We start from the raw sequence: 26,346 nt of genomic DNA, 5'->3' as shown, positions 1-26,346 counted from the left end.
ATATATATAAAACTCTCCATGCTATGGAAGTCAATGAGGTCCATCAACTGGTTGGCTACCAACATTTTTCAAAATATCTTATTTTTTACATCTTTATTACACAGGTTTTTGAACAACTTGAGGAATTTTCATTTTTGGGTGAATGATTCTTTTTAATGGGATATTAATTATCAACATAAAAATTATGAACGACTAAGAAAACAAAATTCCTTTTGACTTCATTCATGAATAAGAGGGCTATTTACACAAACACATTAATATGTTTAAAGAAAAAAGGAAATTACAATGCACAGCCTTAGACAGTGTAATAAGTATTTTTATTGCATTTTATAATGCCATTGTCAATAATTAGTACAGATTACATGCAACTAGACCTACTGTACAGTTTTTTATTGTCTGCATGAACAGACACAAGAAGATTCAGGTTACAAATACACAGATATATGTGTTTTTTTATACAGCATGAAGAAAAACGGCAGTGACTGGCATAAACATGGTCACCGGGGGTTAGAATGACAAAGGTGGATGGCTAGTTGCCTTTTTTTATTTTCTATACCATTTCAAAAGCCACCACATATTCTTCCCCCAAGTCTCATCTGAAAAAGCAAAACAAATGTAAAAAAATAATAAAGAGAAGTAAACGAGTTAAAATGAAACTAAAGTACATAGAAGTCACTGCTGAAAATGTACACACATTCGTAAAAATACAATGAGAGGAGAGTCGAAGTGGTAGTTCCATTTGATTGGCCGAAGAAGTTAATACCATCAGGCAAAAGCTCCCCTGCAGGGGTCCTTTACTTGGAGAGCGGCAGCTCAAAGCTATTCATAACCGGGCAATGGAGCTCTGGGTTGTAGAGTGGATAACCGTGAAATGTGAAATACCTTCGTCACGCGTTTGTTTGGTTACAGTTGTGGCAGACTTGATCAATTTGGAATACGAACGTCTATCCACAATCCCTTTGGTGGTCACTGAAGATGAACTGCATTTCTAAAAGCCTTTTCACAATCTTATTTGGTATGCTACTGTGGAAAAGCCACACCAAGTTCACAGCGAATGGCAAACAGTGGTCGAAAATAGCCTGCATGACTTCATGGTCCCGTTTCAGTGCCATGAGTGTGCAGAAAAGTCTGAAAACATAAGGAAGACGCTCTCAGTCGACGTAATGCTGAAGAGAGCCAATCCGTGCACTTTCTCAGAGGCTTTCTGTTCAAATCTGGAGCGCTATTGCCTTATGAGAGACAGCTTTGAGTGCTCATGGTAAATATGAGTTGACTTTAAAGGGAGTCTGTACACATATTGGCACCTAAAGGACCAATAATAATTAAAAAAACACCTTAAAGTTGCTCTTTCTTATAAGCAAGAGAGGGCTACACATTTTTTCTACACATTTTTTTTCTTCTCTTTCACTGTTTTTCTGAAGTTTTGGTCCTGTCTTCTGAGAAAAGTCCTTCTGAGGTATCATTACACAATGAGTTCAACTTTTTAGTTTGTTTTCTCTCTTTTTTCCTTAAAAATGCATAAATGCACTACAGAGACAAAAGTATCAAAATAGACCTAGCTAAGATAAATATACAAACAGGTGTGTTACCTAAACCACTTATCTAACTCTTAATCTGTCTTTTTTCGAGAGATAATACACAAAAAAAAACTAAAAAAAAAAAAATCATCGTCCCAGGCGTTTCATGACAGAAAAACTGTGGGGGGAGGAAAAAGGAAAACTAAATTTAACCATGATACCTGCAGCACATAATGTGATAAATACATACACTTTAGCATAAGCAATACAGTATAGGAATTCTGAGCTCAAAACTTTACAATAGCTAAAAAAAAACAGGTGCAGAAAAATAAAAGCGAAAAGAAAACAAGTAAATGAAACACGAAAAAGAGGGAATGCCCTTGAGAGCTAAGCTGAACGATAATATACAATAATACATCATCACAACGCGCGTAAAAGTAACCAAGGAGTCATGGCGATCACCACTGATGTGTTTCAGTCCACATCTTACAAAACAGCTTTGTTTACACATGTACCGGCTTAAAGCACAATTGTAGTCCATTTCGTGAATGCAGCAATTCATTTGTGAGAGTTTTTCAATTCCTTCGCAATCCTCAGTTCTTGCAGCACAAGCTCGATGGTTCTCTTTGGATATTTTGGTTTCGTCGTGCGGTAAAAATAAAGGCCCATTTTACTAGGAGCGTGATGATCTCTCTGGGATGGTGTGTGTGTGCGCTATTTTTTCCACAGCCGTCACGAAGCTACACTTTGCATTAATTGGGAAGCGGGGTCCGTGCAAGAGTGGCCTACGTTAATGCATTCTGCCTATCATCATTTCTGACACCCAACTGACTGGCCCATTGAGTACGCTCTAATGACCGGCCAGCTCGATGGCTCTCATTGGCCTGGCCTCTCATTATGCATGCGGAATTAGAACACACAATTAAGCCTCCGCACAGTGGACCTGTACATAGACACTATGCTAATAGATCACTTAAAGTGGGGAATATGTGATTTGGAGTAGACCCTTTTAAATATGTTGACCACTTAATGCTTCATACTTAACAGGACTCAGCATTTTTCTTTTTTTCAGGAGGGAGTGGAGAGGTAGTCTTCTTTTTTTCCCCGTTGTGTCTCGTTTATTTGTTTCCATTCATGCTAATGAATTTGGAATCGAGAGGAATCGACAAGCTCCGTTCACAGCTATGCAACAAGAATCATATTTTGGTTTTTCCGACAATGTGGTTTTTTTATATTTCGTTTTGTGGATGAATGAAAAACTAGAAAGAATTTACACCTTTTGAATGACTATAGGTGACTTTCATTGGCCTATCTATTTTGTGAATCGTTTTCAAAAGGAGGTAGCATTATTTTTGGTTTTATTTCTTTGAAGGTGTTTCGAAGGTGTGTATGAAATGAATACACAGGTCGCGCGTGACCAGGTATGTTAGAAAGATCCTCCAACATAGGAAAAAAAAGCAGAAAATAATAACTCGAACAGTCCTTAAAATGATTCCTGTTGTGTTTGAAACGATCTGAGTCCCTGTCAGCCATCCCTTATTAGCGTGGTAAATAATACTGTTCAACAGGCAGGGTAAGCACAACAAACAGGTGCTCGTCTGCTTTTTTTGGTATTCGTTGAACTGCGTTTTATTGTGAAATACTGGTAATTGAAGTAAACCATAATGCTGAGTAACTGCTGCTGGCTTCTAGTGTCACAACTGTTATTCAAGTGCCTTTGCAATCTTAGAGGGCTAAGACTGCGTTCTCAACACTGCAATCGCCTGAGCACAAGATGGGGTAGAGAGCTTCCTTTCTCAGATCGTAAGTGCTTTGAGATTAACTAAGGAACTGCAAGAGGCTTGTTAATACTGCTTTTTTGCTTTTTGTATCCTTTTCGGTTTGTTTTTTGGCCTTTAAACATACGTAGTGTTAAAACTCATAAGGTTAACTTATATTAAAACAGTTCTCTCCTTTTTTTCTTTTTTTTTTGAACAACACAACAAAACAAAAAAAGCATTTGCATTTTACACTTTGGTTTTTGGAATGCTCTGTAGTGTAAGTCAAAAAAATTAAATATTCAAATGACGTGTTTGTGTTCTTTTGGCCAGTTCTTTAGGAAGAAGAAATTATAAATAAAAAAAAGTTTTTTTTGTTTTTTTTTTGGTTTACTAAATATCTCTTTGGTTACCTGTAACAAAAGTAAAATGGGGGAAAAAACTGAAAAAAAGCAACATATATTAAATTAAACCTCGAAATTTGGCATGGCACTACATGAGAAAAGTTTTTTTATAGGTCAGTGAAAGCAAAATCTCACATGCTAATCAGACACTTTCTACTCACACAGTGAATTGCAAGTAACTTTTATATATCTAGTAGCTATAGAACTTTGAACTGATAATGAGAGTCACTATATTAGTTAGCCACAGTACAAATCCCCTTAGCAATAACAGTGAGAGGGGGCAAACACTGTGGTCTGAGGTATTCCGTGACCGTGTTACCTTTTACGTTAAAGCAATATTTTGTATCGCAGCTGATATCAACTGGCTACTACAGAATACTCAGAAACGAACAAAGGAAATGCTGCGAATCTGGGAAAATAAGATCTAAAATTTCAAAATGAAGAAAATTTGTGAAAAAAAGAGAGATATGAATGAGTGCCTGTAAAGTTTATGAGGATCTTACAGGGAGCCCTGCAATGCGTATTCCACCTCTTTAGTTTCAGCTTCTCTCTGATATAGAAATGTTTGAGTGGTTTCGTTGGTATTTAACGTTAGATTTCATCTGTGGTTCTGTTTCGGAAGTTTTCACTTAACTCTAAGTGCTATCCTCTTTACTTGAGATCTAACGCTAGGATAAGTTTTGGACTTTTTTTGGGGGTGGGGGGTGGTGGAGTTTGTAGAATAAGGATTTTGGAACTTCTCTCCCAAACGTAACCCCTTTTTGGAATGATGAGAGAATTTAAAACAAAACAAAACAATCATCAACAGAAGACATAAAATAGTTGAATTACATCACAATGAAAAATGTTGATCCTTTAGAAATAAATGACTATGAAAGTAAAACGAAATCGAAAGCTACTGCACACATATTATAATCAACAATACAGTCAATAAAGTCTCTGAGCCGGTCCTCCACAAGCCTCGTGTCAGTCTGGCTGTCATAACAGCACCACAGGAGAACAACAGCAAAAAGTTCCTTTTCCTGAAATATGCCTTTTTTGGGGGTAGCAACATTTTCTACGTTAAGTCTGACAAAGAGTGAGGGGGAAAAGCACGTTCTGGCAGATTCTTGTGGATACCATCAGATAAAGATAAGGACAGCACAAGCATTCGCCGTCTGATCGGAGGCCGACGCCGCCTCGAGACAGAACGTTTCCCCTGTTTCTCCAGTCCAGTCATGTAAGGGAGACGAAAAAAAAGAAAAGAAACAAAGGAGTTGGTCAGGTGACCAGGGACACCGTTGCCAGTCTTTCAGCTTGTTTTGTTTCAGTCTTTGCCTTTGTCAAGAGTGGTGAACTTATCTGTGTGACCGCAAAGTTACTGAGTCTTACAGCATCCCCTTTAAACGAGTACAAAAATCCGGGTTGAAAGCAGAAGTCATTCTGAAGATGTGTTTGTGTCATCTTTTTCCTCTCTTTTCAGGCATGTGAACATCTTTCTGAGGTAAATCACCGCTGTGTATTTATCCCATAGAAAAGCAGTGTTCTCAGGCCCAAAGAACATACAAATTAAAGCTTAAAAAGACTTAAAATAGAGAAACCTCAAGTGACTTCTGGGGCGGGGGGAAAAACTAAGCGTGCATACTGACGTCAGGTTTCCCTCAGTAGCTTTAGATACGCCGGTCCATTCTTTTATCAGACCATGTTTCACACACAGGAGGACAAACGTACTTGGAGCTTGCTCAAAGGGCCTTTTCGAGGGTACTGACTGAGGAAACAAAACAAAAATCGAGGGGGGAAAACCATGTTGTGTTTTTGCATTGTGAACAGATGAGGTCTAACCCTGTTTTGGTTTTTGAAGTTGTAGTTGGTTTTGTATCTTTGTTTTCTCACTTGATCTTGAACATCTTGAATATTAGGGAGTGGTCGGGCCGGTGAGCTCCGCCTCCAACAACCCTTTCTCTTACTCCAGCTCTTCCGTGGGAAGCTCGTCCTCCATGTCCCGCTCGTCACCAGGGATGCTCAGGTTTTGAGTGACAGCTGCCATGAGGGACACAGGTCTGCTGTCCTCCTCCATCTCAGCTGGCTCCTCTTTCACATGGATTTGGTGTCTGAAACAAAAGTAACACGAAATACGTCAGTCTTAGATTATAGAAGCAAGATAAATCAAATGAGAGATAAACCTTTAAATATACAACCCTTTTTAAATGTCACTTTTTCAATTGCTTTAAAATGTAGATAGTTTTAAATGTATACAGTATTATATAATTTGTAATATAATCCCTAAGATTTCATAAAGGAAGAATATATATATATATATATATATATATATATATATATATATATATATATATATAGTGATGTCGAATCGATTAATCATATCGCATAATGTGTGTGTATACTGTGTATAATTATTATGTATATATAAATAGACACACATGCATGTATATTATAGTGAAAAATATAAAATATATATTTACACACACACACACACACACACACACACACACACACACACACACACACACACACACACACACACACACACACACACACACACACACACACACACACACATATAAATGAGTGTGAATTTATATATACACAATTATATAGTACACACATATATTATGTAAACACAAACTTTTAGAGAGTATTATTAATTAATATTATATTATGCATATATTTTTTATTGTGATGATTTCTGCATGCATTAAATCGATTAAAAGTTCAGATATTATTTTTAACAGACTTCTATTTCAAATAAAAGTTGCTCCTTTGAACTTTCTATTAACTAAAAAATCCTGAAAACTGCCTAACAGTTCCCACAAAAAAATTCAGCAGCACAACAAAAAAATTGGATTCATTTTTTTTCATTGCTGTTGTTACATAAAAACTAGAAAACACACTTTGACGTTATGTTATTGCTTTATTGGGTAATAAATGAAGTATCACCCTACATATCAATAGCACCCAGCTGACAGTGAGTAGGCTGTTCTTACCCATACTGCTGCGGAGAGAGGCCAGGGCTGCAGCTACCGTTACTGTTGACTTGTTCAACAGTGCTGCTGACGTCATCGTGGCCGATGTGCAGCATGTTGAGGCTCGCACCTGTGCTGTTGTTCATCAGGGTGGGGCTGTTCAGAAGACCAAGACTGCTCTCTGCGAGCGCAGCCTGCACACACAATTATAAAGTATTAAGTTATTATGGAAAGTTCAGACTGAGATTCAATGATGTATATGTTGCTTTAAAATCATAAGGCATTGTTAGTGTTGCAGGTCTAAAAGATCATTTTACTGAATATATTGAGTAAGATGACCTCAAGGTGTACTCAGGCACAAAGCCCAACACAGATAATGGTGGCTTTAACAGTAAGCATCCTAAGACGACGTGCCATTTTATAATTTTTTTTTAACATTAACTATTAAAAGTCTTTGTTATTCTTGATAAATGTGCTGACTGGACAGATGCAGTCTATGTGTTTTGAGAGAAATCTGGAGGCAGTGGTGCAGCAGGTTAGTTTGTGTGACCACTAGGGGTCTCCTCGCCTCCATACAACAACCCCGGTTGAAACACGGACGCGTGCTCCTGCTGCTCAAATAAAAACACCTCTTAAACTCTAGGATATGACATGCGTTATAGTATTTGATACTAATTCAGTATTTACCTTTTTTTTTAAAGCGGAAAATAAATTAAGTAAAAACTGGAAAAGAAGACAAGATGGTGTCACTTACAGTGGGGTCCAAAAGTCTGAAACATAAGTGGAAAAGCTTATACTACTTCATAACGGGTTATAATTTAATATTTTTTTTAAAAATTATTAAAAGTAAAATGGCCAGATATACATTTTAAAAGTTGTTTTCATTATTCAATTATAAATTATATTTGAGTGATAAACTAATTAATATTAATAATTATTAAAAGAATATTCATTTTACATAATAGCATTCATTACATTATCTTGATATTATTTTTTTAATACTTAATTTGTAATTATTTTATTACTTGCGTTAAAAAAAACCCTCCAGATATACTGTTAACTCCTGGTTTTAAACTGCTAACAAAGTCCCAAAAATGTCCAAGTCAGAAGTAATAGTAGAAGTAAAAATCAATGCAAGCAAAGGGTAAATTCATATAACTGCATACAAATCTCCATAAACAACTGCATATGGATATTTTAATGCGCGAGGAAAAGTGGAATGGAAAACGGTTCTGGTTGGTTTCCTTCGACTCCCTACAGTCACTTCTGAACTTAAAAAATGTGTGGTACTCATGCCAATTCAAACTGTCGTGACTGCCCAAAATATGCCGTCGAGAACAAGAGCGAGGGAGAGCGAGAAATGAAAGAGTTTTGAGGGAAATTCATTCTGATTCTGTGGAGACTGGGTGGTGGTGAGAAAGATGATCAGGGTCACACAAGGTTTAGTTGATGTGAACCAAACAAGGGCTATTTTTTCCCTTGAAACTATAATTAACAGGGAGTCACCTACAACCTTTGAAGAAAGTGTCAAAAACAGACGATCTGATAGGTAAACGCACTTAACGCCTGCTTAATGAGAAGATGACCAGGCTGAGTCACTTTAAAAAGGCAGATTTTAGGCGCGATTGTGCTTGCAATACCAGTCTAAAAACACACAACGCACTCGAGGAATTACAAATCGAAAACAGCAAAGAGCCACAGTTCTCTCACACTCTGGAAGGGCGTTGTTGTGCGCACTGTGTGTCTTCTCTTTTGTTAAAGGCTAGTTTATGTGCGGCCTTTTCAGGATGAGCAGTTCCATTTCCATAGAGATGGCCTGCGGGGTCAGAGCGGGACAAACTGGGCCAGGGCGGTGGAAGTGTGTTTGTGTGTGTGTGTTGGCCCGTGATTAGCTGGGCTGTTTGTTTGTCAGGCGCTGACACTGCTTGTCCTGTGAGGAGACGGATGGGCACAGACCTGACAGAGCGCCACACACGCTCACACACCCAGACCAGGACGCAAGCACAAAGGCTAACCTCCCAGATCCATCTCTGTCTCATCACACAGTGTTCTTGGGAAAAACACACACACAAACACAGAAACGCAGAGCAAGGCTAGGAAAGCTCAGAACAGGAGTTGCGGTGACACCGCGGGTTTCAGATGGATTTTCTAGGACAGACACTAATTTTATGCTGTGACCTTCATTGACAAATATTTGACGCTATAAATCACATATGGCTGGCTAGGAGCGCGTGTGCGACGGAGGGAGGAGAATGGAGGAGGTTTGGGAGAAGCAGCTAATTAGAAGAGGAAATTGTTATCAGTGCCCTTGTGCGCTTCATCTGGCCTGATCTGTTCAGGATTTGCACACTTTCTGAGGAATGAATTTTCCAGGATGTTTCCAGTTGTATAGAATCACTTAACTGACTGATTCACTTACGATTCCTTTAGACTAATTCATTGAAAAGATTCACTCCTATCAGATCTGCCTACGACAACTTTTACTCTACCCAGGGCTATGCTTAGTGAACAAAATATTTCAGACCTCTAGAAAAATGTATATTCATATTTAGACATTTCCATGACTTTAAAGATTTTCTTTTCACTGCAAATACAAATTTGACCAATGTGCTAATGAATCATTTAGACCAAACACTGAACAAGTTCGACACATTAACTGAAATCAAACGACTTAAAAATATTAATAATAATAATAATTACAAATAATTGTTAATATATCAGTCCAATATTTCAATCAACAAGAATTTGGGAGAACAGTGTCACTAGAAAAATGTATATTCATATTCAGACCTTTAAATATTTTATTATTTTACAGGTCCTTTCCAGTTGTTAGTAACATTAAAATGTAAAAACTCAGATTAATTTGCTAACGAATCATAACCCAAATCCAATATTTAACAGAGAACTAAGTAAATAAATACATTTGATTTTTAATATCTAAATATGTCAAGATACACTTCCCCATCATGTGCAATAACAAACATTGTGTGTGGATAAATGTATAAGGGTGCACACACATACAGACACACACACACACACTCGCACACACACTCACTCACTCACCTGATAGCTGGCATTAAGCGAGCCAAATCCCAGCCCAGAAATCATATTCTTCACAAGAGTGGGACTTCTGAGGAGAAGAAGAAAGAGAGGGCGATTAAGTACACATGTGGCTTACGACAAAACACAGCTGACCAAAGTCTGTTAAAAAAAGCTGCTAAACCCATGAAAAACACTGAGGCACTATTCTATTTACAAAAGATAAACAATAGAGAGTAACGCATGCATTCTGACACAGCATAAGCGCCACACACACAACTGTTTGTTCGCTTTTGTGTCTGTGCGCTACAGGGCTGAAATCTGGTGGGCAGGCCGTCGGCTGGGTAATTTGCCGTCGTCTCTCTGGCAGAGCTTGAGACGGCGTGTAACATCTGTTTGTACAAATGCAAGCAGGCACGCTTTTCTGCTGTGCATCTGCTCACAATGCACCCTAAACAGTGTAGACACAGACGGGAAAAACACACAGGCGCACAAACACACACGCACGCACTGCCAAACACAAGCAGGCGAGGCACAAAAGAGACCTTTGTGCTTTTGACTAGAGAGTCAGTAATAGGGTAATGATGGGAAGCCCATTAGGGTAATCATACATGCCAATAACGATTACAGCCCCACTTACAGAGCAGACCTACAAGCTTACGCTTCAGCTACAGGAATAAAGACTGATTTTGGGACTACTACTAAATAAATAGTCTTTACTTAAAGAGTGCTCTTTTAATCCAGGTGTTTCACAGGTTATTGTGATTGGAATGACTTTGGACAGGCTCTTATTTCAGTCTGCTAAGCTACAGAAATTCGGAGCAGTCTAGCATAACTATTGATATCACTGTCATTGGACACTTCAAACCTGACCTAAAGATGCCATATTTGATGTAAGAACTTCAACAGAATGGATGACTTTAAGTGAATAGTGATGATATTTAAGTTTGTTTGTGACAAAACTACTATGTAATTTTACTACAAATGTATGGTTTTTGGAAATTCTAAACGATGAATTACCATTATATTTTACAGTGAAAAACACATATGTATAAATTATATATTATATATATATTATTTATTTATTTTTTTTAATTCATTTTCTGTTATTTAGTTGTTAATGTTTATTGCATTATTTTTGTGTTATGTTTGTTACCATGATACCCTTCTATAATAAATATTGACCATTGATTTGTTACTGAATTATTTGTTTCAGCTGTAATAAAACATTTTTTTGATTGTTTTAAATCTGTAGCACTTTGAGACTTTGTTTTATTGTATGTATTATTAGTATGATTAACATGTTTTATTACCATGTTTTATATTATAGGATAGTATATTAACATTCTATCACTTCATTAAATATAATGTTATAAGTTCTAACATATACAGGCCTCTTGTTATACCGGAAATAATAATATCGTATTTTTATATTTAATCTTTTTTTACAGTGTATCCAATAGATTCAGAAGGCCTGGCATATAGTGCCTGAGTTGTATAGACTACTTTTATGGTCCTTTTATGATAATTTTTTTTATCATTTTGGAGCTTGACAACACCAGTCCCTTTCACTTTTATTATATGCCTGGAAATTCATTAAAATTTCATGGACTTAAAGGTCGTAGTAGTTTGAAACAACACAAGGGTGATAAACAATGACCGAATTTTCAATGTTTGTTGAACTATCCCCATTAAGGCGATCCATCCGAGTCTACATACCCGGTCATCTTTGGTGGTCTCCTCTTTTGGTATTCCACTTCGTCCACGGTCCAAACAGCACCCTTTACGTTCTCGACCCGCACAAAGCACTTGTGCAGACTCAGGTTATGGCGCACAGCATTCTGGGTAACAGCAACGGGACACAGAGAAGACAAGAGAGCAAAAAGTAGTAGTCAGTTCACCGTTCCAGCCACGACTGGGTATCTTAAGCAGAATCGCGACCGCATCGCTGTCATTGCTGGAAATGCAATTATAGCGAGGCCTGATATAAACAGCCTTTAATAATGGCATAAATCTTATACCTGCTTTCTAATTAAAAGAGCGCACGTGATGATGAGCAAAAAAGATTGTACGGCTCAGACGGGGACATGTCGACTGAGCGTATCTCTCCATCTCGAACCCGTTCCCCCGCCCGCACCATCTCACAGACACACACAACCAATTAAGTGCACATTCTACCGAGGGGAAGTGACAATGTGGTGCCACACCATCATAACAGTGGGAGTTTGAAGAAAAAAAAACTCCATCTTTGAACGCAAAAAAAAAATAAGAAACGATGCGCCCTATCCCCCCACCACCATCAGCAAACCCACCCCCTGCTTTTTTTATTTTAAATTTCACTAATCAGCCACTATCTAGAATAACACCCCCAAGGGAGGGCCCTTCCTTTTCATCTGCTATTTGTAGTTTGTTCATGCCCAATTTCATTACCAATTTTAATTCGTGTATAATTAAATCCTGTGTATTTTTTCCGACGCACTCTTTTTTTCCCCCGAATCCATGAGGGAGGGACTGCTGATGCCGGAATCACTCCTAACCATAATTACAAGTGCCATAATCAGACGAGGCCTCCCTCCTTTGAATAAATTTCCCCGTGCAGGAGCGATGATGCTTAGTTTTGCAAATGAGTATGACCCCAATTTCAGCCTGCCACCTCACCGATTTTATTTGCATTCCCATCCGTGATGAAAGACTAATTCTCCCAGTTAAAACATTAGCAGCAATTTAAAGGGGGTCAGCCTCTGCAGACATAAACAAAATGCCTGCTTGGCTGTGTGTGTGTGTGTGTGTGTGTATGTGTGTGTGCGCGCATGAGTGACTGGAGGGGTGGCAGCTATATTAGAAAGATGGCACGCGTGATGCGGATGTCAAACGGGTTTCTTTTCCTTTGGTGACTGTGCCCACGTGAAGAGGGGTGACTATGGTCATTATCACTAGAAATGAACAGCGACAGTGAATGTACAGTATGTACTGTATAGCTTAAAATGGCATTTTATTTTCCATTTTATTTTCAGTTCAGAGTGAAAAAAGATATTCAGATTTTGCAATATTGATAAAAAAAAAGTGACAAAAGACTTTTTTGAAAAGAATCACTCATAGGACCAGGAAGGTGAATTAATAAAGCAAATCTCAAGCACAGTGGGTTTAATAACTAGACAATCTAGCATTGACATCAAGAAAACAATTTCTAGATACTTGTAGCCTCATACAAAAGAACAAGTGTACCAGCGGAATGAAATGTGTAAGGCAGACTCCAGGTTAAATCTTTCATTGAGGAAGGGGCTTTAATATTATTTATAAGAACAAGGCAGAGAGAAATTATCAATGTGGGTTACAAATATTTCCCACTTTAAATAAATGATTATTAGTTCTCATTTCTATTGTGATATTCTGAAAAGCATCTGGGAAATGAATGGAAGATTTGCACAAACTGCTGACAGATGCTGCACTGCAACATCTCCACAAGCTTAAAAAAAAAAAAACAAGCATACAAAGGTGTGCAGAGAAATCTGTGTTTAGAGATAATGTGGTACTTTATGATCTTTCTATAAGACACAATGCATTAAGATGTTAACAGAATAGCTCACATTACTTTAAAATGGATAGTAAGACAGTAAGAGTTTTGATGCTAAAATAAGCACATTAGAATGATTTCGGAATTATCATGTGAAGACTCGGAGTAATGATGCTGAAAATTCAGCTTTGCCAACACAGAAAAACATTTTTTAATATATTAAAATAGAAAACAGTCATTTCAAATTGTAATACTATTGCACATTATTAATGTTTTTACTGTATTTTTTTTTTTTTTTATCAAATAAATGCAGTCTTGGTGAGCATAATAGACTCAAAAAAATAATTGTGTGTGTATACCATTTTGGTCACATTAGGGTCCAATTCTCACTATTGCCTCAGTAAACGCCTAATTATTGCTAATTAATAGTTAGTAAGGTAGTTAAGTTTAGGAATTTGGGATGTAGAATAAGCTCATGCAGTCGTAGCCTAATGGTTAGAGAGTCAGAATGTTAACCTGAACGTTTGCAGGTTTGACTTTCAATACCGGAAGGAAATGACTGAAGTACCCTTGAGCTGCCCACTGCTCTGGGTGTGTTTGTCCACGGTTCACAGTGTGTGTGTGTGTGTGTGTGTTCACTACCCCTAATGTGTTTGCACTAACTTGAATGGGTTAATTGCAGAGGATATATTCAGAGTCTGGTTTACCATACTAGTCCTTCAAATGTCACAAACGTATTTAGTTTTCATCAAAATGAATTAGTTTTTGCTAATATACTAAGGAGATGTTGTAGAAAATTGTGTAATACAGTCAAAGTTAGCATCAGCCCTTCATTGTTCTAGTAATTTTACACACGTGAGAGACACAAATAGCACCAGTTTTATAGAATGATCCAGCTGGTGTCCATCTTGTGAATAAGAGCTGCCCTCTAACTGATCAATGACTTCCCCCTACTCTCCGGACCTGACTTTACATGAAATATAGATGGCCATTAAGAGCACCGGAGAACATGCATCTCCATTTCTATATTTAATACCGGGCCAAATGACTAGCAAGAGAGGAAGACGAGTGAGAATGTGCAGTTATTAAAATAAAAAAAGAAGAGGGGGGAGATATTGAGAAAAGGTACTGTAGGATAAAAAAAAGGAAACTGGCTCTGGTGGAGGAGGAAAAGTAGACGGATCCATTAATTGTTAAATTTCATAAAAGTGAAATGAGTTGTTAAAGATATTCCTGCCCCTTTCACCTCCTTCCCCTCAACTCTCACTGGCTAAGCTCTCTAACTGCTCTTGGGTGCCGCTGCGGTTCAACACTATTAGCTCGCTGTTCTGTCTCGGTGCCCTCAGCTGCCTTGGGTCCCTCTCTCACCTCACCTTCTATGCTTCTCTCCCTACTTGCTCTCCTCCAGAGGCTCAGGCACACAAATGAGCCCTGGGCCAGTGTTGGCTGAATGTGGGGCAGCACCTCCTCAGCCCAGGCTCCAGGCTGTAGGCCACGTGAATGGCTAATGAGACAGACAGACTGACAGGAAGCGATCTACTCTACGCGGTGTCCGTTTCCTCTCTTCGCCCTGACAGCACCTTGCCAAGCTTCTAGTCCACAGGGGGAAGTGGAAGACGGGAGGTGCTGGGAAGGAGGGATGCATTAACACATCTTTCTAAGGGACGAACTAATGGTTAAGAAGGGTGATGAGGAGATGGCCTGCTAAATGGGACAGTTACATGGTGAGCCCAGGCCTTTAATGACCGCTCTGCTTTCACTTTGGACAGAAAGAAAGAGAGAGCGAGAGCGAGAGAGAGAGCGAGAGCGAGAGAGAGAGAGAGAGAGAGAGAGAGAGAGAGAGAGAGAGAGATGGGGGGTGGTTGATACGAGACAAAAAAGGGAAGTTGAGATAAACATGATTATTAATATTAATTACAAAAACTATTAAACTTTGATAAAGGTAAGTTTAGATAATTTAAAAATGGTTATTAATAATAATTACAAAAAACTTTTAAAATATTATTACTATTAAACGTTAATAAAGGTAAGTTTAGATAAGTTAAACATGGGTATTAATAATAATTACAAAAAACATTTTAAATATTAATACTATTAAACTTCCATAAAGGTAAGTTTAGATAAGTTAAACATATCAATAACATAAATAAAACACTATTATTATTATTATTATTATTATTATTAATAAAAAGGGTTAAATATATGGTAATTGAGTTAATATCATTATTAGAATTAATAATACATATTTTCATAAAGGTATGCTTGGATAAAATGTTAAACATTTGGTTGAGTTATTATTAATATATTAATAAAAAAAGTCCATTAAAGTTAAGTTTAGGAAAGTTAAATATATGGTTACTGAATAAGAATTCCTATGATTATGGTGATTATTAAGATTATTAATAATCATTAACATTTCATAAAAGCAAGTTTACACATGGTTATTGAATAAAAGTACTAATACTAATTACTAATACTAATAACAAAGATGATGATGAAGATGATAATGAAGGAGATAAATTCAACAACAATAACCGTGTTTAACCATCAAAATGTAGCTTTATTACATAAAAAAAAAAAAAGTATTTCTCTCTTTTTTAGGTATTAGGCTTAAAATCTTCCTCTTAAATTATACCGCACATTTTATGCAACATGCTTTATGAAGTTGTCCAGACCAATGAGGCAAGATTACTGGAATAGAGTTCACTTTATAATATTAAGAGATTAAAATATGCACACAACACCCATACATGCATTCACTGATGTCTAGTATCAGCTCTGCCCTCCACGGGTGGCTTGAAACAGAGCGTCATGTGGTTGAAGCAGCTGATTGGACATCAAAGCTTGGGGTGGGAAACACACAAATGGAAGGAGGGAGGAGGATGACAGCAGCTGAAACACAGGGGTACCAGGTACTGTGCTCAGGGGAGAGCCGCGCTCCTGTGGCGGGCTCCAGTGGAGTGTGGCATGCCGGAGCAGGTCAGGAGATGAGGAGCTGATACAGAACTGGCTCCGGACCAGCGGGGCACATGCTAATCAACTAGTCCAAATTAAGCGTTCTGATAAGAGTTACAATTCTACGTGCCCGTGGACTGATAAAACAGAGACTGTGCTGGCATATGCATATACAGAAACAGCAGGCAGCCATTCGGTATGCAAAGACTAATTGAATTTTGCCACTTTTTAGTGAAAGTTATAGTACAGAGTGCAAAGGAAATGGGATTGAATGGACTCGACTGAGTCAGACTTAAACTTCCACCTACCAAACACCAGTAGGCAGGCAGACGCCACATAACACAATCAAAACAATGAGGAGAGCACATCAGGACACCAAAAAGAAAAGAAAAACAGATTTGGGAATGGCCGGCTCATAACATGGTTGTCTGGGTGATGCCAGGCATCATTAATAACCTCACTGTTATTGGAGCTGTACAGAAGGCTGTATCTCTGTTGTACCCGCTGTACCCATTGGCACAGCGGCAGGATTTATTGTTGTTTGGGTCATGTTGAACAAAGGACTAGCTCCGTTGCTCTGTTTTTATGTCTGTGAGTCATTGCCAGGAGGTAAGCATAAGCCCTTCTTAAAAAAAAAAACTGACCGCTATAGGCTAGTTTCTTATTAAATAAGGTATTACAAGGCCTGTTTAGATGATGTGAGTAATTGACATAAAACTATCCAAACATTGAATGGCAAAATTTTGTCAGATGTTTTAATATTTTGGAACTGTCTGGCATAAAAAACGAACTGGAAAAGCAAACCAACGCTGGTCAAGCATTAGCTGCCATACCATCACATTTCAATATTACCAGCCATTTAATACAATAGCAGTGTACTCAATTTTTCTAAGCAAAATATAAAATCACAAGATTTCCATATCATTCAAAAATATTGGGTTGGTAAGATCACAACAGTATTTGAGTAGTCTCTTATGCTCACCAAGGTGTACTTATTTGATCAAAAATACAGCAAAAACAGCAATATAGAGAAATATTAAAATTCAAAAAACCTGATTTAATTTTTTTTTTGAAATGTAATTTATTACTTTGATGGAAAAACTGCAATTACAGCATCATTACTCCAGTCTTCAGTGTCTCATGATCCTTCAGAAATCATTCTGATATGATGATTTGGTGCTCGAGAAACATTTCTTATTATCATCAATGTTGAAAAGAGCTTAATGTTTTTGTGGAATAATATTTTTTTTAGGATTCTTTGTTTAAAAGATTAAAAAAACAGCATTTATTTGAAATAGAATCATTTTGTAATATTATAAATATCTTTACTGTAACTTTTAATCAATTAAATGCATCCTTGCTGAATAAAATAAAAGTAAAAATATTACTGACCAAAACGATAGTGCTAGCCAAGCACCTGCCATTTTAGTGAATAGAAATGCTCAAAATATATTGACTTTTTCATCTGACAGGACATTACCTTCCATGTTGCTGTGTTTCTCCTGAAATAGGCGAACATTCGTGTAAACCAGTTATATATCTCGTTTAGAGTCAGCTGTCGGTCAGGGGCTTCCAGAATGGCCTGGTGAATAAAGTGAAGAGAGAGCGGAAGAGAGAGTGTGAGCAGGTGTCAAGAGGTGATTCAAATGGCTGTTATTAGTAAGACATTAGCTGATGGACTGTTTCCAGACGGGCAGGCAGTGCATTATGGATAGTGCCACACGTTTCAGCATGACTGACACCGAGCTAAGAGATGCGCATAAATCCTTAGTTACCAGCACACACCTTTGAACTCTGCTAAAGTACATTGGAGCACAGAGCGCACAGTCCAGATCTCAAAATCTCACATATACAGGCTGACTTACGTGTCGTATGAGGGAGGCGTAGGTGAACGGAGGCCTGACATCAGCATTTTTGTAGAATTCACAATTCTGTGCAAGTTCTGTAACAGATAAAATCCGCCATTATTATTTCATATATACTTCAGTGTTGTAGAAATCGGTACATAGAGCGTGATGAATTGTAATTTGTGCGTTCGGGACACTGACCTGAAGCGATGGGGGTGCAGAACTTGTCGGAGTTGCGCCGACGGATGGGTCCGACTCCGTGCAGGCTGGAGGAGCTGATGACGGAGGGTCCCTGCCTCATGGGGGTGATGGGAGTTGCGGCAGAGGTGGGGGGATGAGGCAAGCCCTCAGGAAACCCCTCACTTTCTCTTTTTGACAGCGACACGCTAGAGGCCAGGTTCAGCTAGATAAGAGGAAACAAAATTGAAAATTTATTTACAATAAAAATGACCAATCATACATCATACACTACATAACAAATCGGGTCCAGGTTCAGGATAAAGCTGGTAAGCATTAGCTGGCTAGCAGATTTCAATATAACCAGCTAGTAATCATTCTTATAGGGATTTGGTGCTTAAAAAAAATTTCATATTATTATCACTGTCCAAAACAGTCCAAAAATCTGGATTACTTGATGAACAAATTTTAAAAGCATTTAAAACAGCATTTAATTGATATAAAAATATTTTGCAATATAATAATTATCTTTACTGTCAATTTTGATCAAACTGATGCTTCCTTCCTTAAAGAGTTAGTTCACCCAAAAAAGAAAATTCTGTCATTAATGAATTAACGCACAAAAACTATTTTTGTCACGTCATAAAATGATTTTAGAGCCACTGTAGTGAGACTTTTAATGATATCTTTAGTGGCTTTTATGGGTCTTGAGAGGAAATGACATTGGTGTCAATGAAGGCCTGTCTGAGCCATTGGATTTCAACAAAAAAATCTTCATTTGTGTTCCGACGATGAACAGAGGTCTATGAGATTAAGTAATTAATGACAGAATTTTCATTTTGGGTGAACTAACCCTTTAACAACATCAAAATTCACTCAAAAATACTAGAAAATAGATGTCTAAATGTTTATTATCCAATTACAAGGATGTTGGCCTGACTAATAGTAATATAATATTATATTATAGCATTTACACTCACCTAAAGGATTATTAGGAACACCTGTTCAATTTATCATTAAGGCAATTATCTAATCAATCAATCAATCACATGGCAGTTGCTTCAATGTATTCAGGGGTGTGGTCCTGGTCAAGACAATCGCCTGAACTCCAAACAGAATGTCAGAATGGGAAAGAAAGGTGATTTAAGCAATTTTGAGCGTGGCATGGTTGTTGGTGTAAGATGGGCTGGTCTGAGTATTTCCCATCTGCTCAGTTACTGGGATTTTCACGCACAACCATTTCTAGGGTTTACAAAGAATGGTGTGAAAAGAGAAAAACATCCAGTATGTATCAGTCCTGTGGGCAAAAATGCCTTGTTGATGCTAGAGGTCAGAGGAGAATGGGCCGACTGATTCAATCTGATAGAAGAGCAACTTTGACTGAAATAAAAACTTGTTACAACCAAGGCATGCAACAAAGCATTTGTGAAGCCACAACACGCACAACCTTGAGGCGGATGGGCTACAACAGCAGAAGACCCCACCGGGTACCACTCATCTCCACTACAAATAGGAAAAAGAGGCTACATTTTGCACAAGCTCACCAAAATTGGACAGTTGAAGACTGGAAAAATGTTGCCTGGTCTGATGAGTCTCGATTTCTGTTGAGACATTCAGATGGTAGAGTCAAAATTTGCCATAAACAGAATGAGAACATGGATCCATCATGCCTTGTTACCACTGTGCAGGCTGGTGGTGGTGTAATGGTGTGGGGGATGTTTTCTTGGCACACTTTAGGCCCCTTAGTGCCAACTGGGCTTCGTTTAAATGCCACGGCCTACCAGAGCATTGTTTCTGACCATGTCCATCAATTTATGACCACCATGTACCCATCCTCTGATGACTACTTCCAGCAGGATAATGCACCATGTCACAAAGCTTGAATCATTTCAAATTGGTTTCTTGAACATGACAATGAGCTCACTGTACTAAAATGGCCCCCACAGTCACCAGATATCAACCCAATAGAGCATCTTTGGGATGTGGTGGAACGGGAGCATCGTGCCCTGAATGTGCATCTCACAAATCTCCATCACCTGCAAGATGCTATCCTATCAATATGGGCCAACATTTCTAAAAAATGCTTTCAGCACCTTGTTGAATCAGTTAAGGCAGTTTTGAAGGCGAAAGGGGGTCAAACACAGTATTTGTATGGTGTTCCTCATAATCCTTTAGGTGAGTGTATAATACATAATATTTATATGTAGTATATATAATTATCAAAATAAGATTGTGTGTATTATGCAGGTAATTGTTTGAAAAATGTATATACAATAAAGTGTTTTATGTTTATGAAGAGTTAATATGGTATTGTATTCAATGCACATGCTTGTATTTTTTTGCTTTGTTTACAAAAATATACACATATACCACAAAACAAAATGACGGTGCAAAAACTGTCTCCATCTATTTGGTGCACGTGAAGGCTTAGCCTTGATTCTAATTCGCATCATCTCCTTGGTGTACAGTAATCTCCAGCTTTGCAATTACAAACCAGGAAATATAATCATCGTCAAATTGTCATTGCTCTCCTGCTGTGAGAAGCACATCCTGCAATCCATGCCAGCAAATCCATGCCAAAAGCAGTTGGCACAATGACTCCATTATAAGATGATCCTGTTCACCCGGTGAAATTCAAACAAAGCACGCCGCAAATCGTGTTTCTCAGACACATGCGGGCACAAACGAGGATCTTCTGTGACACAATGTCTGCAATTAAAGCCACACAAGAGGAGCAAAACAAAGCGATACATGGTAGGAGGGGGTAAAACAACAATCTGGCAACAAACAACGCTTGCGGTTACCCGCCCTCATTGTGGCCCTGCTCTGCCCAATTAGCTTCGGCGGGCACGGAGCGCTAGGAAACAGCTTTCCCCATCGCTCAGGGAGTCTTTTTCGGGGTTGCTTGTTTTGCTCTAATTAAAACCATCATGTGCTCGTGTGAGCAGCGAGAGATAGAGTGAGCGAGAGGAGGGGCGGGCGTAGCGGGGTTGAAGCTAATATGGCGAATTAAACAGTGCCGGCCCTCTTTTCTCTCTATTCTCATTGCCACAGGAGCCAACCTGGCCCATCTCCAGTAATTAGGGGAGCAAAATGGTTTAACAGGTACTTAATTAACGCTGGAGCCACGCCAGTTTGCTGTGCCAAACACCCAACGATCTTAATAGCGGTCAATGCCACACACGGGTTTGAGCTTGTGCTAAGCTCCGCCCTAATGCTCACCCTTACCACTTAATGCTAATTCTTTCTCTTGATCACACTCACAATTATCATTTTTTCATTCTCTCTCTCCCTCGATCTCTTATAGGTCACTCGGCCCGGCCCAGTCCCTGTTTCCCATTACCGTCTAATGGCAGCTGATCCAGAGAATTTGTCTCCAAACAGGAGACGCGGCCTACTTTCGCCCTCCGCCTTCATTTATATCCCCTCAAATTAAGACACTCCACTTCTAATTGACAATTAATTTCAACATCTTCGTATTTTAATAAGACTCCTCATCAATCTCGGCATGAAATATTCATTAGATTCCTAATAATTGCACAGCCAGCTGGTGGCTTGAGGGGGAAATGCATTGTGATGCCTACGTATGAAGCAGCGATGTGAAATATCTAGCAAGTCCAGTCCAAAACTCACTTTCTTTTACACCGTGACATGTAAATACAAGCGTCTTGAAATACACAAACACTCTTTTAAAGCGAATGGAAGGAAAGCAGCTGTAGCTGTACAAATAAAACTCAATCTGTAAGAGTCCATCACTACACTTGGCTGAGTTGAAGACGCTTAACAGCTTGCTTGAATAAATGATTTCTTACTTTCATAAGGTGCAAGAATAGGGTGAAAAGCTATGAGCATGTATACACGTATGAGTCTGCAAGACTAGAGTTTAGCTACTCTCCAGGAACACTATCCAAGCACACACCGAGAAGACGGCAGAAAAGAATACAGCACTTCCTCCTCTCTCCAACAGAGAGCGCTCTTTAGTGCCTCACACAGTTGATTCAGTGAGCATACCGTGCGCTGAACAGTTACTTTAACATGCAAAAACATATACAGAGACACAATCAAAATACAGGATATCAGAGGATTTAAGAATGAGATGGTGGAAGGCAAAGATCATGAACTTACAGGTTGGTTGAAAGGCTTTGGCTCTGATGGACGCATGTGCAGGTGGGTCATCATGGCCTGCAAACGCTCGCTCTCTTTGGACAGCTAGACGAAACACATACACACACACACATTAGAAAAAAGAGCCACAAGCTGTTTTTACATAGACCAAATACATAAATGTGAAGTGTTTTACGCTAAGTAAAATGTAATGCTATCAAAACATCCAACCAGCCTGACACAGCAATTACATTACTGCGGATAAATACAGTATAATAAATATGAATTGGAAATATTGTAAATATTAAAACAATATTATATGGTAAAAGGTAATAAATAAAAATGTGTTATCATATAGGCTATATAATAATTTTATATAAATAAAAAAATGTAAATAAACAAAAATAAATAATTATTGAATATATCATTTAATGCTATCCTTTTATTTTTACATTTCAATAGCATTCGGGATAAGACCTCAACTTTTCAATAAGACAGAATACTGTCTAATTTTACTTCATTTACACACGTTATTTTTGTTTCACACTGTTTTCATTATACGCAGCTGCTGGAGCTTTGGCAGCGCAAGTGTACAATTATTTGTCATGCCAATACAGCAGATTAAAAAGTGAGTGTCGTCATAGTGTGTGCCGCTCTTGTGGGCGCCGCTGAGAGGAGGTGGCAATGACTCTAGATATTCTCTTGTGAGGATAATTTTGTATTCTGCCTGTTAACTGAGTCAGCTCACAGGGATGTTGACATGCCGTTTCACAGCTCTTGATACCGCCGGGAGAAAACGGATCTCTCGTCGTCCTTCTTCACTCTCTTCCTCTTTCTCTCGATTGCAGCGTCTCTTTCAGAGACACTTGCCCTGTAACCACACTCGCCCTCGTTTGACATTCCTAACCGCCATTTAGAGGAAATGTGGAGGCAGCCGGCCTCTCTTAATCAGGGGGCGACACAGTGCCTCAAAATGCTCCAAGACTGGCACCGTATACTTTAGTGCCACTAAAAGTGTAATTTGTTTCCCACACAGAAAAACAGTTATACACATACAAGAGACTGTAGTTATAATAATAATAATAATAATAATAATAATAATAATAATTTTCTGAAGAAGAAAAATGTTAGTGGGTCTAAGGTGCTAAGGGTGGTTACTAAGACGTTGCTACGGTTTCTGGATGGTTGCTAGGGTGTTTTGAGTGGTTGATGTGCTATTCTGAGTTGTTAGAGAATTGCTAGGTGGTTCGCAGGGTTTTCTGGTTGGTTACATACACTGAAAAAAAAGGAAAACATTTTCCAATTTACTTAATCTTATTATTTGCGATCTACGCAACAAAATTACGTTTCTCCCTTTTAAACGTGATTTATTTGCTTTCGATTAATGTAATTCTCTAAAATGTGCAATCTACTAGATTATATTATTTGGGGTGAATGTGAACCAAGTACTCGAACATGATTTTTGCTGAAACTGTCGTTCCCAGCATGCTTTGCTTGGGACTTGACGAGAAGAGTAAAATTGTTGAAGTTAATGTTATGTGTTTTGGGGCAAAATGGATAAGGGGGAGACTTTATATTGTTTAATAGTGTTTAATGTTTAATTATGTTGGACTAATTAGAACCATTTAAATTATACTGGGTTACCATAATGGAGAAGAGTGGAGCGATTGCTTAGGCTGTGGACTAAGACCGCACATGTCATTAAAGAGCATTTCATAGCACTTGACATGTTCATGATGTGCTATTGCTGACTAACAGAATGGAAGTTAGTTAGAACAGCCTTATAACAGCCTTATCAGTCAAGTGACCACAAAAATATACAAAAACTAAATAAGCTTTGTATATTAGTGTATACTAAATAAAATAATTTTGAGATTGGTAAATAATTGGGTTACTTAAAAATTACTTCATTCCATGATGGGTTACTTAAAAATTACTTCATTCCATGATGTTTAAGTTATGTGAACAAATTATGTTTGTTTAACTTAATTGATTCATGTGGAACCGTTGTAGATGATTAAATCATGTAAAACCAACACACCTTTTTTTTCAGTGTAGAACATTACTGGGTGTTTGGCACGGTTTTATGGGTGGTTACTGGTTGCTAAGGCGTTATAGAAGGTTGCTTTCCATGGCTAAGTGGTTGCTATGGTTTCTGGTTTGTTGCTAGGGTGTTTTGAGTGGTTTTTAGGCTAGTTTAGGTTTTTACTAGCCTGACAAGCCAGACCCACATAAAGATGTTTGGTCTGGAAAGTCACCATAGACAGGTCTCAATCCGAGATGCAGGATAAACGCTTGTCTTTCAAACTCCCTCTGCACGCAATAGGATAACGCTATAACCAACCCGAGCAATGTGAAGCAAGCTAGTTGAAAGATTAACTTTCGCCGTATCCGGTCGGCAAAACTCAGAACACATCTTCCCTTTTTAAGAATGACATTCGTGCCGTTCTTTGTTCTTTTCTCAGAGAAAAGCTTAACTCCAAGTCTTCCGGAGTCGTGGTCAAAGCTGATGCGAAAGTTCACCCTTCGCCAGCTTCTTTGTGTACAAGTAGCACGCAACTCTGCCATCATTATGTTAAGCCCCGCCCACCAACTCTATAATCGATGTGATTGGCCTGACCAGAGTTTGGTGTTTCCAGCTCAGAAGTGTACTGAGAGTTGCTAGACGATACTCGCGGCAGATTAGATATGCTGCCGCTAGGGTGCGTCTAGATTTCTAGGCTAGGTTTTTACTAGAGCATTACTAGATGGTTGGTATGGTGTTTGGGTAGTTACTGGGGTGTTCCTAGGTTGTTAATGGATCTTCTGTGCTGGGTTTGGGGGGTTACCAAGGATTTAAAGTAGGTTGATGAGCATTGCTAGGGTTTCTCTGTGGTCTCTAAGGTGTTTTAAATAGGTTGGTAGGCTATTCTGGGTTGTTACTAGAGCATTGTTAGGTCAGGTGGTTGCTAGACTTCCTACGTGGTCAAAAGAAAAGTCCCAATATGATCAACAGGAATAATAATAAAAATGGTTGTCTTAGCAACCTCCACAACCTAATACTGGCTGTTTTTTTTAATCAAATATGAGCTGTACTGTAAAAATGATCCTAAGGATGGAATTAGAATGTTGTTGTGTTGTGCATGTACTCTGCGACTGTGCACAGTGTTGCTAGAATCATCCACAGATCTGGGCTGTTTATTCACCCATTAGCTGATATGTGTGTTTAATGAGGGGCTGCCACATGCTGGTCAGCAGGGTAATAAAAACAGTGGAAAATCTGAGCTGGTGAGCTGGGAGAGACAGCAGGTTGGCGAAGGGTAGTTCTGGTCTGTCTGGGTTGGCATCGGGGCGGTTAGGGAGTTGGGGGCAGAGTAGGTGACAGGACGGAGGTAGACATGAAAGGAAATACGCTTGGACACGGACTGACTCTCGTCACTTCTCATCACCTCTGCATCGATCTGGACACGTGTTTAAACGCTGTTTGTGGGCCACAAAGTGAGCTCGCTGCCAGCGTGCCTGGCAGGGCAGTGTTTTTTGAAAGAGCTTTGTTGTGAGGGGTTTATTTTTGGGAATGAGACTAGATGGAGAACATAAAAGGGAGGTGGCGTGGAAAGAAAAGGGAAGCTGACCAATTACTAGGCCTGTTTGACTGGCGTTGATGATGGGAAGTAGTTCTGCCACGTAAAGCTGGAGGGTCTGAAGTGCCCGTCTCAATGTAAGCCTGTCCAGGAGACATGCTTTTTTTAAGGTTGTTGACTTAAAGCTCCAAAAGCAGAGGAATTCAACCGCTGCAGGCACGGTAAGGTTACTTGACCTGCGTTTTAGTTCGGCGTTTCCTTGAGGAGTGTGAGCAGCTCCTCCATAGCTAGCGGTTTCTTTAATGCGACCTAATGTGCTTGACCGACGTCCTGTCAGCGCCTACCAATCATAACTGTCACTAGACGCTCTTCTGACGGTCTCTGCGTCCAAACAAATTACTCGCACGGACAATAAAACACTGTTCACATTTCAGGGTTGTAAACAGTTACAACACTGAAATGACACGTTTGAACATTCCCTTATATTGAAAATTCCTCCAAATTCTTATTAA

At 38.7% G+C, this 26,346-nt stretch overlaps 1 protein-coding gene across 4 annotated transcripts in view; it reads right to left on the bottom strand.

The window, feature by feature from the left end:
• Window positions 1–295: 295 nt before the first annotated feature.
• Window positions 296–26,346, bottom strand: part of foxp4 (forkhead box P4) — a 141,747-nt gene continuing 115,696 nt past the window's right edge. For all 4 annotated transcript variants that reach the window (XM_067432294.1, XM_067432291.1, XM_067432292.1 and 1 more), the window contains exons 11-18: window positions 22,296–22,379; window positions 18,195–18,396; window positions 18,012–18,088; window positions 17,627–17,728; window positions 11,397–11,518; window positions 9,702–9,768; window positions 6,660–6,832; window positions 296–5,768 (exon numbers count right to left, since the gene is read on the bottom strand). In XM_067432294.1, coding sequence (XP_067288395.1) covers window positions 5,621–5,768; window positions 6,660–6,832; window positions 9,702–9,768; window positions 11,397–11,518; window positions 17,627–17,728; window positions 18,012–18,088; window positions 18,195–18,396; window positions 22,296–22,379 — 975 coding nt within the window. In that variant the 3' untranslated portion in view covers window positions 296–5,620. The remainder of the gene's footprint in view (window positions 5,769–6,659; window positions 6,833–9,701; window positions 9,769–11,396; window positions 11,519–17,626; window positions 17,729–18,011; window positions 18,089–18,194; window positions 18,397–22,295; window positions 22,380–26,346) is intronic.

Source organism: Pseudorasbora parva, chromosome 22 (genome assembly GCF_024679245.1).
Source record: "Pseudorasbora parva isolate DD20220531a chromosome 22, ASM2467924v1, whole genome shotgun sequence".
Classification (NCBI taxonomy): Eukaryota; Metazoa; Chordata; class Actinopteri; order Cypriniformes; family Gobionidae; genus Pseudorasbora; species Pseudorasbora parva.
Note: the sequence above shows the minus strand (reverse complement) of the source record. Positions and strands in the feature narration are given on the sequence as shown.